The sequence below is a fragment of the Sminthopsis crassicaudata genome, chromosome 5 (assembly GCF_048593235.1).
Source record: "Sminthopsis crassicaudata isolate SCR6 chromosome 5, ASM4859323v1, whole genome shotgun sequence".
Lineage (NCBI taxonomy): Eukaryota > Metazoa > Chordata > Mammalia > Dasyuromorphia > Dasyuridae > Sminthopsis > Sminthopsis crassicaudata.
This window is the reverse complement of record NC_133621.1, coordinates 314,215,861-314,230,595: the sequence shown is the minus strand read 5'-3', so window position 1 is coordinate 314,230,595 and position 14,735 is coordinate 314,215,861. Positions and strand designations below refer to the sequence as shown.

Sequence of the window (14,735 nt, the reverse complement as noted above, 5' to 3'; positions counted from 1 at the left end):
ACACAGATCTTCACAATATCACACTCAGAGGATTTAAGTGATTGCCCTGGAGAAGCCAGGAAGAGAAATCAGATTTCAGAACCCAGTTGACACGGGCCTTCCCCTGCTGCCTCCAGGGGCTGTAAGCTGATGGAGGGCAGGGTTGTTGTACATTTAATTTTTGTATACTCCCAACGCCTAGCACACAAGAGTCACTTAATAAATGCTTGCTGGACTGGATTGAATGGAGCTTGGAAAGGAGAAGAGAAACGTGGCCACCAGATTCTTAGAGCCCCAGCTGGAAGAGCTGAAAGCCACTTGGGATGTCAATGGTGGAGTGATCACGGTGAAGAAGATGGCAGTGTGGTTATGGTGGGGATGATGGTCAAGATGTCACAATGGCAGTAATGGAACCCCTAGCAAGGATGGCCATGGCACTGAGGGGGTGGAACAAAAAAGGAGAATGTTGTTGATGGTCGTGCGGACGACGGCATAGGGACCGGTGGAAAGATGGTGCTGGGGACAAAAGGAGTGGTACTGAAAGGGATGGCGATGATGCCCCTGAGGATGCTGGGGACAACAGGGAGGAATGGTGACAGCTGTTCTGAAGAGGAGATGGTGGCGTGAAAGGTCCTGACGGTGAGGTGGCTGCCGAAGGAGATGGGGCCGCTGACGACATGCATTCGCAACAGCTCCCATGTACATGTGATTTAAACCTTCTAAGATGCTCTCTGCCACCAATATGTCCATGTCATCATAAGGAAACTGAGGCTAAGCCCAGACGGCCGCCGGCGTCAGGACCTGACTCGGATCTCTTGCAGTTCTAGAAGGCCACAAAGTGTGAGAGGATGGAGAAAGCAGTGTCCTGGGGGTCAGAGAGAAGCAGCAGGAGAGAGTGGGCAGAAAGACTGCCTTTGCAACTTCCTACCTGTGTGACCTTGGACACAGAGACCTGGGTCTCAGTTTCCTCAGTTATAAAATGGGTCAATGGCAATAATAACCTCTGGGCTCCTTGCCTACTCTTCTGATATTCACATCCCTTGGTTCTGATGTTCTCCAATAATTCTCTGAGTCCACCTCTAGGACTTTGGCCAGCCATTGACTTTTTCTGTGCCTCAGTTTCCTCATCTGTAAGAGGGGAAACAGTTACTGCTGAAACTGCTCTTCCCCAAGGGGGTTTGGGGTCCCAGTGCAGCGATGAATGACACCCCCAGGGGCTTCCTCCATCCTCTAGTCTCTAAGCCAAACTGCCTGTGCAGCTCATCTCCAAGTCGTTCTCATCATCACTGTTCCCAGAGTGGGTGCCCTCCAGCTGGGTTCTTGAACCCAGGGCCAGCCCCCCTTTGGGGCCAACTCGGCGGGGGGAATGCAAGCCCATTGTACTTAAGCTGACCTGGCTCTGAATGCAGACAGGAGGGTGAGTCAGCTGCTGAAGACAAAGCTGGAATGTGCGCACCAACCCCTCCTAAACCAACTAGAAATGATTTGTGGATTATCTGTTGTTTGGGGATTATCCAGCCCCGACTGACCTCTTTGATAGTTGGGGAGGGGAGGAGGGAAAGGGGGAGGGAGAGGAATGGTTCCCAGCCTGGAGTGGGAGAGGGTGGCCACTGAGAATCCTGGCGTGAACTATGAACTTGATGGGGCGGCCTGACCTCGGTGGGTCACCAGAGTCTTTCAAGTAGTGGGAGAGGAACAGGAATTCACATGTCTGTGGGGCGCCCCCCCCAGCTGTGGGAGCCTTTGTTCTGGTTCACGCCAGACCTGCTATTCAGTCACTGGGATTTGGAACCTTAGTTTTGTCATCTGTAAAATGGAGAAAGGATCCCTTGAGGCTTAGTTGGAGCAACAAATGGGGTATTTCAGATGGAAAGGGGTTTTTGAATGCTGCCCATCTCCTGCCCATACACCGTCTCTGGACTTCTCCAGCACTGGGCCAGGGGTGCAAGGGGAGGGGCCCCTCGGCTGTTTGAAGCACGAGAGGAAGAGCCAGAAGAGTCCTTCTGGAACAGATTGTTGGAGCAGAGACCCTGGGACCTGACCAAAGGCCCAAGGCATCTTGGGAAATGTTCCAGACTTGTGCTTGTGGGGATGCGTTCTGGCTCTCCCCATTGTGCCATTCTCAGGGCCCGGCCTCGCTCCAGCCCTCGGTTCCGGATCTCCCCCGGATCTTGGGCTCTCCTTCGGAGGCCGGATGGGAGCGTGGAGGGCGGCGGGGCCTTCCCTGCCCCATCGCCACTCCCGCTCACAGTCAGCCGCGCGGGCGCTTCCAGCCCGGTGCCCGCGTTTCCCGCCGGGGCAGCTGGCGTTGTGGCCCTGCCCGGCGCTCCCCGAGGTGGCCGCGCTTCTAACCCCGTTCCGTCTTCTCCCTCCCCGTGTCCCCCCGCAGGTCCTGGAGGAAAGGATGAAGCTGGAATGCAAGTGCCACGGGGTGTCGGGCTCGTGCACCACCAAGACGTGCTGGACCACGCTGCCCAAGTTCCGGGAGGTGGGCCACCTGCTCAAGGAGAAGTACAACGCGGCCGTGCAGGTGGAGGTGGTGCGCGCCAGCCGCCTGCGCCAGCCCACCTTCCTCAAGGTCAAGCAGCTGCGCAGCTACCAGAAGCCGCTCGACACGGACCTGGTGTACATCGAGAAGTCCCCCAACTACTGCGAGGAGGACGCCGCCACGGGCAGCGTGGGCACGCAGGGCCGCCTGTGCAACCGCACGTCGCCCGGCGCCGACGGCTGCGACACCATGTGCTGCGGCCGCGGCTACAACACGCACCAGTACACCAAGGTCTGGCAGTGCAACTGCAAGTTCCACTGGTGCTGCTTCGTCAAGTGCAACACGTGCAGCGAGCGGACCGAGGTGTTCACCTGCAAGTAGGCCGGAGCGAGCGCCTCCCCGCGGCCCGCCGCAGCGGTTTGCACAGCCGGCCTTTCGGGGAGGGGGCCGGACGTCGGGGCTCCACGCTCCCGTGCGCGAGGCCGCTGCCCTCCCCACTCCCCCACCCCCCAGCCGGCCGGCAGCGCAGCCTCTAAGGGCCTCGGACCCCGCCCCCCCAACCTGGCGGCCTGGCGGCCGGCCTCCTTTCCGCGGCCCCCGACGGCCGCGGGGGGGACGGGGCGGGGCCTGTTCTCGCCATCCTCTGGAGCTAAGCCATCCCGCGGGGGAAGCTGCTCGGAAAAGCTTCCCGGAGGGCTGGAGAAGACAGCACGTTTCCCACCTGTTTCCCATTTCTCGGGAGAAAACAAAAAAAACAAAAAACAAAAAACCAAATGACCCCCTCTGTAACTCTACAATCTTCTGTCTCCCCCTCGTGTATGTGTGAGAGAGATACAGAGACACAGAGAGAGACCAGAGACACACACACCAGACAGAGACCCGACAGACAGAGAGACAGAGAGAGATAGAGAGACAGACAGACAGAGAGAGAGAGAAGACACAGACACAGAGAGACCAGACAGAAAGGCAGAGAAAGAGAGATAAGAGACAGAGGAGTGTGTGTGTGTGTGTGTGTGTGTGTGTGTGTGTGTGAGAGAGAGAGAGAGAGAGAGAGAGAGAGAGAGAGAGAGAGAGAGAGAGAGAGAGAGAGAGAGAGAGAGAGAGAGACAGAGAGAGAGAGAGAGAGACAGAGACAGAGACAGAGAGAGACAGAGAGAGACAGAGAGAGACAGAGAGACAGAGAGACAGAGAGAGACAGAGACAGAGACAGAGAGAGACAGAGAGAGACAGAGAGAGACAGAGAGACAGAGAGACAGAGAGAGACAGAGACAGAGAGAGAGAGACACAGAGAGAGAGAGAGAGAGAGAGAGAGAGAGAGAGAGAGAGAGAGAGAGAGAGAGAGAGAGAGAGAGAGAGAGAGAGAGAGAGAGAGAGAGAGAATGAATTGTTGGGAGCGAAAGAAAATCAGTAAGATTGTCATATTGCTTGCTTCAGGTGTATTTTTTTTTTCCAGGGGGAAGGGGTCGACATCTGCTAGAGAACAAACTAGAACTTGTAGGGAAAACGAGTTGAAATGGAAAAAACGCCACTGTCTTAGATGAGGGAAAAAAGAAAAAAAAATCACTAATTACATCAGCATCTGATGACACTGGGACTGACTGAACAGAAAAATAATTATTTATGTTTTAGTCTCAACATAATTTCTAAGCACTAACGGGTAGCGATGTCTTCATTCTGTACTAAACGTCAACTTGTTGGAATCCTTGACTTGCCGATTCCTGGACTGGGTTGTTCACAAGGTCTCTTGTGTTGTTGTTGTTATTATTGTTGCTGTTGTTTTCATTCAGTGCTACTGATCTGTGGTCGCCAATTTTTAGCGTATAGAGCGTTGGAGAGGGGCCCGGTCACTTAGACAAAACCGGGATTCTTCCTGGGAAGGCATCCCCTTACCCTTGCGCCGTCTAAGACCAATCACAGGCTTGGGCATTCCCAGGGCAGGGGACTGAGATTGCTTTCCTAGCTCCAAGCCAAATGAAAGATGAACTTTGAAGAAATGCACTGAGAGAATCTTTCCATAATGTCTGGCCTCCTCCCTCCCATCCCCAACACTGTCCTTGGAAATTAGCTCCCAAATGGTGCTTCTTAAATCACCATCTCTCCCATCTCTAGCCATATCTGTATGCCTGGGGACCTGCCTGGTCCCTCCCAAGTCAACATATGTCCAAAGGCAGGGAAGAGGTGTTTCAGGATGCTTTGGCTGCCCAGTGACCGCCCTCTCCCCAGGACTCCCCTTTGCCTGATAGTCTCTAAGGGATGTCCAGAGTCCTAGCTTGGAGAAATCCCTTTTCCTTTATCCTGATGTGAAATAATAGTCCCGTTCCCCAAATCCTCCCCTCATGGCAAATCCAAAACGGAGATCAAGGAAACCGAGGCTTGGAAACATGAAATATCTTTCCAAAGACCAAAGAGGTAGTAAGTGCTGGAGTCAAGTCTTAATCTCAGGTATCCTGGCCCCAATTCCAGGGCTTAGTAGGACAAAACTGATAGGGATCAAAGGAGTGACGCTGCAGAGAACGGCACAGATTTCTGTTCTTTCTACTGTACATTCTGATTACCCTCAAACTGGGTCCCCAAAGGGAGTGGGGAAGGAACCTCGCCTGAAAAGGGGTTTGATGAGTTTAATTGGATAAGGGCCAAAGTGAGTAGTCTAGATCAAAGATCTAGAATCCCAGAGTGGAATGGATATTAGAAGCCAAAATATTGAAGTTGGAAGAGATTTTGGATCCTGGAACTTCAGACTTGGAATAAACCTTTGAATATATAATTTCAAAACTGCAAAGGACCTTAGAACCTAGAATGTCAGAGCTGGAAGGGACTTTGGAATCTAGAATTTTGGAGCTGAGAGGGCCCTTGGAACATGGCAGAGCTGGGAGTGACTAGGACATAGAATCCCAGAGCTCTTTAGAAAAGAGGACGTCAGTTCTGGAAAGGGTCTTATACTATAGAATATTATTGAATCTTAAAGCACAGAATATAGAATGTCAAAACTGGGGGCGGGGGAGGTGAGTGGGTTTAGAAAATGATTGTTAGACCTGAGAAAGACCATAGAATACAGAATGTCAGAGATGGGAAGGTCCTTCCAACATAAATATTTGAATCTTAAAACGCTGGGAAGAATCTTCAGATAGGAACATCAGAACAGGTAAAGGCCTCTGAGAGGGTGTGGTCCAACCTGTTCACTTGCAGAGATGAAATAAGTGAGACTCCAAGGGGAGAGATTTCTCCAGTTTCCATCATTAAGCTAGGAGGCAGAGCTTCTTGGTCCTGCCTCTGTCCAACTTTGAGAAAGATAACCGGCAGCCTCGGCTGCCCTGTTCTAGTGCTGATTGAGCAGCTCTAGCGCTCCAAAGGCAGGATGAGGGAGAGCCTGAAGATTTGGCTCACCATATCGCCATAGCCAGGATTATCCCCATGGTGAGAAGGGAATCATTTGCTCAAGGTCACAAAGATACTAAGTAGCAGAGGTAGCATTCGAAGTCAGTCCACATGCCGCAGGTGACTCATCTTCCTCCAATTGAAAACTGTCCTTTGGATTCTCAGGTGGGGGTCCATGTACACTATGATACGAAATGTCCTTTCAGCTTGTTCTTTTGGGGGAAAGGGGCAAAGCTGCCCAGCTCCAGGAAGACGCAGGCATAAGGTACTAGATTGTAAATACCTTAGAGTGGCCTTTGTTAAGGAACCCAATTAAGTTATATTATTGTATATCATTTAAATGTCTATAGAATACTTAAATTATTGTGAACTACACTGAGGAAGGGAGGGGCAGCCAGAGCAGCCCTTATCCTGCCTCTCCTGCAGCTTGGCCCCAAGCATCTCCTCCTGAAAACGGACCCCTGGCTCTGTGGTACTTGGACACATCCTCATGGTCACTCATCTACCAGAAAGAAAGAGAATATTTGAAAACCATGTTCGGAAATATTTGGGGAGTCCAGTGTCGGACCCAGGGCCAGCATCTGAGGGGGCCATCCCGCCTGAAAGCCCACGGTGGAGAGAAGAGGGGGAGGCTTGCTCCCGGAGAGAGTGGCCTGATTCCTGAATGGCACCCCTTCTTGGCCGGCTCTGGGAATGGTCTACTGGGCAGATCCCCATGCCCTCCTTTTATGAGCCTTTCTTCCCCCCCCCAGAAGAACATATGGTGGTCCCACATTCAAGGGCTGGACCATGGCCCTGAAGGCCCTTGCCTCTGGCTGCCCAGCCTGGCAAGCAGTGAACACTAACAGAGCTCAGAATACTGTATGTTATTAAAGGATTGTCAAAAAAGATACTTGTCTGCCCAGCTTCAATTCCCCCACCACTTCTCGGGCGCAGGCTGGGTTCCGAACTCCGCAGTCTTGATCTCCATCCCTGAGAGAAATGCAGAGCGAAGACACGGAATGTATTAAGGCTTTGGAGAGGCGTGGCCCCATGCTGAAATCTGGGATGAGTGTAAGTCAAAACCAAGTAGATCTTGCCTTCAGAGAGCCTCTAGTGGGGAGGACAACAATGGAGAGTGAAAAGCAGGGGGAGTGGGTAAAGGCCCTGGGCCCAGACCCTAAGGGGCAGGCCAGCCTGGGCCCTCCCACCAAACGGGGGCTCTACAGGCGATGCTTCCCTCGGGGCTCCCATAGGTCCTTCCACAGGTCATCACTAGCTTCCTTCCTGACTCCCATAGGGCCTTCCACAGGTGATGCTTCCTTGCATGCACTCTCTGGGATGTGGCCAGTGAGAGTCCAATGCTTGAAGCCTGCCCAGGAGTACCCTCTTGGTGCTGAGGGACATTGTGCATTAACCAGGGACATGGGAAACTTCTCTAATCCGGCTGGGATCCAGGGGTCAGGAGAGGTGCTTCCTCTGTTTCCAGTTGCTGCTCCTTGGGCAATCACACTGAGGTGGGTTCAGGAAGAACATCATGCCCAGGGTAGGAAGCCTCCCTCTTAAGTTTTACCAAATATTTTCTTCCTAACAACCCGGGGAAGCAGGGGAAATAAAAATGATTCTCCCCATTGCAGAGATGGAGAAACTGAGGCTTTTAGGAGGGAAATGCAGGAAATAGGGGTAGGATTAGAACCCAGAAATCATGATACTATGTCCATCAACCAAGCAGCACTTACTGAGCTCTTAGCACATGCTGGCACCAACCATGCAGGGCTATAGCCCTCCTCTTCCTGCAGGGATTGGTCATTCTAAGCCTTTAAAAACTGAAAACTGAGAAAGAAAAAAGTTTGGAATGAATGCAAGCATCGGACACGCAGTAGGAACTTAAATAGAGTTTACTGGAGGCATGAAGGAATGAGGGGGGAGAGAGGGATCCTTGGCTCCTGAGGCTTTTGGGGGCAGTTCTGGGAGTCTGCCATCTTCCCGGAAAAGCTGCTCAGTTTCCTCCTCTGTACAGTGGAGGTGAGCAGGCAGCTGTGGGACTCAGGCGGTCCTTAAGGGGGTCTCTAGGCATGGAAAGGACTATCCTCTCCTGCCTGGAACCCCCCCCTCCCCGTCATACCTCCTCTGTCTGGGATCTGGGCTCACGCAGCAAAATGAATGGCATTCTTTTTAAAGGCCAGAAACAATGCAGCCGGGCCGGTTTGGTCGCTGGTCCTGTTCCCAACCCCGCCTGGCATGGGGCTGCTTTCTGATTCAACAAGCCTGGCCGATGGGCACTAACGTTCAGGCTGCAGGAGGCGGGTATCCCGGAGCCCGCCGCTGGCCAAGCTTCACTGACCACCAGCTCCCCAGGCAGGCCTATAACCTCCCCTGTGTCCACCAAGGGCCCCTCAACCTTCTGCCACCTTCTAGTCTCTGCAGATCTTTTCATTTCTTCATTGGACAAGAAGGTGAGGCCCCAAAGGGACACCTCTCTGCCTAAGGATCTCCTCCTCTAAGGAGCTTAGTTAGCTCTGGGCTGGTCCTAGGAGGGAGGGAGGTCAGGTTTCCTCCATGTTCTGATTCTCTGCCCCCTTGAGTAACTAGAAGGAAATGGAAAAAAGGAAGGAAGGAGGGATGAAGGAAGGAGGGTAGGAGGGAGGAAAGAAGAGAAAGAGAAAGGAGGGAGGGAGGAAGGAAGGAAGGAAAGAAGGGAGGAAAGAAGGAAGGAAAGAAGGGAGGAAAGGAGGAAGAGAGAAAGGAAGGAAAAAGAGAGGGAGGGAGGGAGGAAGGAAGAAAGGAAGGAGGGAGAAGGGAGGGAAAGAGGAAGGGAAGAGGGAGGGAGGAGGGAGGGAAAGAGGGAAGGAGGAAGGAGGGAAGGAAGGAAGGAAGGAAAGGAGGAATTAAGGGAGGGAGGGAGAATAGAAAGAAGTAAAGAGGGAGGAAGGAAACAAGCGTTTATCAAGCACCTACTGTGTGCCAGGAATTATGCTAAGTGCTTTCTAGTAGATCTCATCGGATCATCCTTGCATTGGGGGCTGGCCAGCCCTCCCTCAGTCCCCTCCCATCTCTGGGCAAGTGAGGCAGCTTCCAGCGTGGTGGATGGACCTTGCCTGCTGAATCCGGGGGAGGCAAAGATGCTGTCTCGGCCATTGAAAAGACCTCATGAATTAATGAGTCTGGCCCCACTAAAAGACTCTTCCTAAATGAACATTAATAAAAAAGAAAATAGAGCCCAAGGAAGAGGTCACAAAGAGGATGGTACAGGGGCGGGGCTGAGCACGGGCCTCAGGGGAGGGTTCATGGAGAAAGTGGAGGTTGGAGGGAAGCCAGCGGGGACCCAGCCAGGCAGGGGGCGGGAGGAAGGGCCTGGCGTGGGGGGCGGCCTGAGCAAAGGTGCAGCGGCAGGAGGTGGTGCAAAGCCCAAAGTCTTCACTTGGCACAGGCTGGCTGGTGTTCGAGGCTGCCTGAGCCTCTTGTGCCTTAGGAAGCTCCAGGACACACACACACACACACACACACACACACACACACACACACACACACACACACCACACACACACTCTTACACTTGCACACCAAGGCCTTCTTCAGGCACCTGTGGGCTTGCCTTTGGCTGGGCTCGGCCCAGCCCAGCCTAGCCTCTAGAGGGTGTTTGGGGTCAGGAATGCCCATCCCCAGGGCAGATATATATCTATATCTTACTTATATCTTTTGTTTTGACATCACTTATGTTTCCCAATGGATCCAACCTCTCTAGATAACCTCAAGAACCAAAATATGTTCTCCAGGCTCTACTCTGGGCTCAGTTCTCTGTGTCTCTGTCTTTCTCTGTCTCTGTCTCTTTGTCTCTCTTTGTCTATCTCTATTTCTTTGTCTCTTTGTCTCTAGTTTCTTTCTCTGGCTCTCTGTCTTTCTCTGTCTCTATCTCTGTCTCTCTTTGTCTATCTCTGTCTCTGGCTCTCTGTCTCTATCTCTCTGTCTTTCTATCTCTGTTTCTCTGTCTCTGTCTCTAGTTTCTTTCTCTGTCTCTCTGTCTTTCTCTGTCTCTCTTTGTCTATCTCTGTCTCTGTCTCTCTATCTCTGTTTCTCTGTCTCTAGTTTCTTTCTCTCTCTGTCGTTCTCTGTCTCTTTGTCTCTCTTTGTCTATCTCGGTCTCTGTCTCTCATTCTGTCTCTCTCTGTCTCTGTCTCCCCTCTCTCTCTCTCTCTCTGCTTCTGTGTCTCTGTCTCTCCCTCTCTCCCTCTTTCTCTCCCTCTCTTCCCCCCCATATTTCAACAACCTGATGAGGGCATACTGCAGAAATTGTGTTTACTGGTTCTGTCAGAACAACCTCTAGCCTTGTCTAAGAGAGAGTAAGTGATCTACCCGGGGTCACACAGCCGGGCCTGACTCCTTAGATTGGCCACACTGCCTCTTGGAGGTAAGATTATTCCCAGTTTAGAGATGAGGAAACTGAGGTTCCAAGTGGCAAAGTGAGTATCGGTGATCTTACAGAAAGTATCAGAAGCACAAAGGTAATTTCAGTCTTTCCGAGTTTCTAACCAGCGCCCTCCATGCTATACCATAAGGTCAGGATGCCTTTTGGTGAATTCTCTAGTATTTTTTCAATGGACACTCCTTACTGGATGCCTCCTGCCTTCCAGGCCCTGTGCTGAAGCTTGTGTAAAGGTGAGCCAAAGGCAAAGTGTCCTGGATGTGGACTGGGATCCAGGCTCTGGCCGCTCCATCTTTTCTCCCCAGGGGCCTCCGCTCTGGCCCTCCCGGTCTCCTCCCGCAGCCTTCACTTCCTGTGCCATGGGCTCCTGCCAAGCTCAGCCACCTCCTCTCAATCTTAACTTGAGACCCTCCACCCCCATTTGAGTGAAGCCAGCGTAAATGGTGGAGCTTGAGAAGTGCTGGGAGCTAGAGGATGGCCTCCTCTCCCCTCCACGCCTGCCCCCTCCCTCACAGAGCAGATGCGTGAGGCTGGTGCTCCAGCCCGTCTGGGGGAGCTGCCTCAGCCTCAGCATCTTGTACAATGCAGCCCAGCCAGCCAGCCTGTTGAGATGTGTCCAGATTGATGACTTGCTATGTGTGAGAAGGAAAGGAGATAAGGAGGGGGGCTGGGGGGCAGATACATTCCTGAGCCGGCAGTGGGATCCGAGAACTCACCATCCCTCCCAGCTTCAGACGGCTGGCCAATCAGACAGAGGCTCCTTCTGTAGAAAGACTGAGGCACTTGGAATGGGGAAGCCTTCTCCAATCCCCCCTGTGACCCCGATGGGCCGGACCTCCCTGGGCCACTCACTCCATTTTGATAAGCCTCAGGTCCCCCTCCTTTAGATGAGGGTGGTGGTCACTGAGTCAAGTGCATCAATCCCTCCCCCCCACGCCATGCCTTAGAGTAAGATAGTGAGCTGTGACCCTTTAATAAAATGAGAAGCTATTTTAATCCATCAAGTCCATCAAAGACTTCAGACTTAGCGTGAAAAGCCTTTGATGAATTTCCGATGTCTTTGAATGCCATTGGATCATGTAAAATAATGCCCGACGGGAAGTCAGTTCTGATTGGCTGAAGGACTTGGGAATGCCCAGGGGTCTTCTATAAAATAGAAGCTCAGGGAGTCAAGCATAAAGCAGCTCCGCAGTGGGGCCCATTCCGGCAAAATCCCTAAGAAAAAAAATCCTTCGTGGGAGCAGAGGAAAGGAGATGAGCACGTTTCCCCCCTTTCCCTCCCTTGCCAGTGACCAGGGGAGACACACTTGAGCTTTGAAGGGTCTAGGGAGTTTTGAACTTCTCATCATCCCATCGGCGTGCAGAGCCCCTGAAGCTGCTGGCAGACGCATCCGCATCCACAGCCAGGGATAGACTAGACAGATTCGGATCCACAAGGAGCTAGCAAAGGAACTCTAAAAGGAGACCATCTTGAAGACTATAGCAAATGGGTTTCTCCTTCTTTACCATATCTGCTCTCTAGGCAGGATCCCAGCTTCCCCTGAATTCCATATGTACTTGGAGGAGTTACAGACTTTTGAGGAGGATGTTTTGTGACCACTCTTCTTACTGAACTATCTTAGGAAATCTTTTTAAAAAGTCATCAGGGTCTGGAGAACTAATTGATATCAATTGGTCATCATTGCAGGAGGCACGCTGGTGGAGATTTGTGAGCAACATAGCACTTGAAAAACACCCCCAGCCTCTCGGGGCTACCATTATAACCCCCAGAAGACTTAGCGGCTCTTCTCTGAAAACCCAAATTCGCTAGCCTGAGTAAAAGTTAGGGCAATCGCCCAGAATCAACTGGCGATAAAGCTCCCTACCCACCTCTTTAGGGAGGGCGAAGGACGAGATGTGTGTTTTTTGGACACAACCAGTTCAGGAATTTGTTTGTTTGACCATGCATATTTGTTAAAAGGGGCTTGCCGATTTGATTTGTTAAACCTGGGGAGCAAGTGCTTTGAGAATCTCCCTTCCCTTTGCTTTCATAAATGCTGTGGGTAAACACATTCAACACCCCAGATTCTTGGGACATTTTTCAGAGCCCTTGGGTTCAAATCTTCCCTATGACACTTAACCTACTGATTTTGGGTAAATAACTTTCCCTCTCTGGGACTCACCTTCCTCACCTAAAAAAAACAAGGAGGTCAGAGGAGGTCAGGCTGAATGGCCTTGGAGGTCCCTTAGGGCTCTAAATCCTTTCAAATTGACATTGAACTGTTAATGATTATTCTTTGTGTCCATTTCCCAACCCACCCAACTGAACGACAGACCATCTGGCCCATATTTCCTCTCCTTGTCTCCACAGGCATCATAAGAGACTGTCCAATGCTCTGCTGAAATCCAGGTAAACCAGACCTACAGCATTCCCCTGATGTACTAGTCTAGTAACCCTGTCAAGAAAGCAAATGAGATTAGTCTGGCATGACCTACTGTGAGAGAAGCCGGGCGGGCTCTTGGGGATCGCTGCTCCCTTTTCTAGAGGTTCCCTAACCATCCCTTCCACGGCGGAGTCTAGAATTCCACCACTATCAGTGCCAGCTTGCTTGTCCTGAGCATACAGGTCCCCATATTTTCCCAGTTTTGAGAATCAGAAAAACCTCCATTGTTCCCCAACCCTTGGGTGCCTGCTCCCATTCTCCAAAGGTCAACGAGTCACTGATGAGTAACCACCACATTCTCTTGCACCTTTGTCCACCTGCACCACCTCCTTTCACATTCGTAAGCACATAAAAACTGAGAGACACCTAAGGGAACTGCGATCCAACCCCATCCCAAGTAGTGAATCCTAACTATGGGTCCTCAGGTGGACTCCTCCAGTGCCAGGAAACTCCCTTCCTTCCAAAGTGGCCCATTCCTTTTTTTGGACAGCTCTAATCATATTAGATAGTTTTCCTCCTTCCTATTATCTTCTCTCTGCTGGACCCAGCTCTTCTCTCCCGGAGGCAAGAACAAGTCCAATCCATTTCCCACAAGACAGGCTTTCAGGCTTTCTTTAATGGCTCTCTTATTCTCCCTTGTTCCCTCCACTAATGCTAATCTGCACTCCAAACATCTTGTCTTGGCTACCTTCCAGCTTTCCAAGGGGATTCCTCAAATGTGATATCTAGAATCCTGCAGATGGAACTGGCCACAGCAGGGGACAGTGGGATTGGTACCTCCCTTGTACTTGACCAGGGGCTTCTGTTAATGTCCCCTAGGCTTATATTAGCTCTTTCAGTTACTGTCACTGATGAATCACAGTCAGCTTAGAATTCCCCAGAAGGTCTAAACCTTTTTATTTTTATTTGTTTTCTAGCTATAACTTTCTCTTTCTTTTTTTTTTCCCCTGAGGCTGGGGTTAAGTGACTTGCCCAGGGTCACACAGCTAGGAAGTGTTAAGTGTCTGAGATCAGATTTGAACTCGGGTCCTCCTGAATTCAAGGCTGGTACTCTATCCACTGCACCACCTAGCTGCCCCTAGCTATAACTTTCTTCACCAATATATTGCATTTGGGCAATTGATTTTTTTGAACCCAAGTCTGGACTTTACATTTTTACCTGTGAAATTGAATTAAATCACCTTCTACTCATTGTTTTAGCAAGGGGAAAAAAAAAAAAAAAAGAAATACTCATTGCTACCTCCAGGTGTGTCCCCCTCCACTCCCACCCTTGCTCCCACCTTCCCCGGGCCCAAGCTCTCACGTCTTACTGTTGCCATGCCATTGCTCCACGAAAATTAAGTTTTCACCAACTCCATGCAGATTATCCCCACTCATTCCCTAAAGCCCTCTTCACATACGTTGAAATCTTGGAAACAATAGCTACATTGAGGTTTTCTAGATTTCCCTGAGCCCGTGTGAGGGCTGCAAGCTTCTTTTTAGGACTGTGGGCTCAGGAATGTAATCTCTGCCTGCTTCCTTTTATTTCCTCCCCACTCCCTCACCTCCTGCAAGCCACTATCAGCAAGCAAGTCAGTCTCAGCCCCCTGATCACCTCCAGGTGCTCCCTCTCTCTCTGCAGACCAAGATCCCATTATGTCTGACCAGACAATTCCCAAACCACTCTGCTCAGGATGCCAGCATGCCGTGCTGGGGCTAGAAAAGTGGATCAGGTGTGCTCTTTTCCCTGCACGGGCAGAAGGAAGTCTCAATTTTGGCAGGAGGGAGGGAGGGAGGGGGCATAGAAAAGATCCAGACCAGGCAACCTAGGCAGATTTGGGGAGAACTCTTTCAGCTAAGGAGTGAGGGTTAAAGTTCACCAGTCCCCTGAGACTTGTCCCTCAAAGACCACTGCATCCCCTATGAATGGCGGCATCCAGTGGTGTCTTCTTGGTCTCCATTTCTCTTGCTCTTTCTGAGGCATTTGATCCAACAGTGTGGGCTCGCAAATCCTCCCTGGACATTGGTATCACCACTCTCTCCTGGTTCTCCTCTCAACCCAATGGCATCTTCTCGAGTGGCAAGAATG

General features: G+C 51.3%; 1 protein-coding gene and 1 long non-coding RNA gene across 2 annotated transcripts in view; one reads left to right on the top strand and one right to left on the bottom strand.

Annotated features, from left to right (window-relative positions):
* The window catches only part of WNT7B (Wnt family member 7B), a 21,521-nt gene extending 18,195 nt beyond the window's left edge, over nt 1-3,326 (top strand). The window contains exon 3 of the mRNA XM_074272165.1: nt 2,369-3,326. Coding sequence (XP_074128266.1) covers nt 2,369-2,848 — 480 coding nt within the window. The 3' untranslated portion in view covers nt 2,849-3,326. The remainder of the gene's footprint in view (nt 1-2,368) is intronic.
* A 942-nt stretch (nt 3,327-4,268) lies between these two features.
* LOC141545156 (uncharacterized) lies at nt 4,269-7,711 on the bottom strand. The gene is made up of 3 exons (XR_012482912.1): nt 7,561-7,711; nt 6,736-6,814; nt 4,269-6,125 (listed from the first exon to the last, which is right to left on the bottom strand). It is a non-coding gene; the product is annotated as an uncharacterized LOC141545156 (long non-coding RNA).
* Between the last annotated feature and the right edge of the window lie 7,024 nt (nt 7,712-14,735).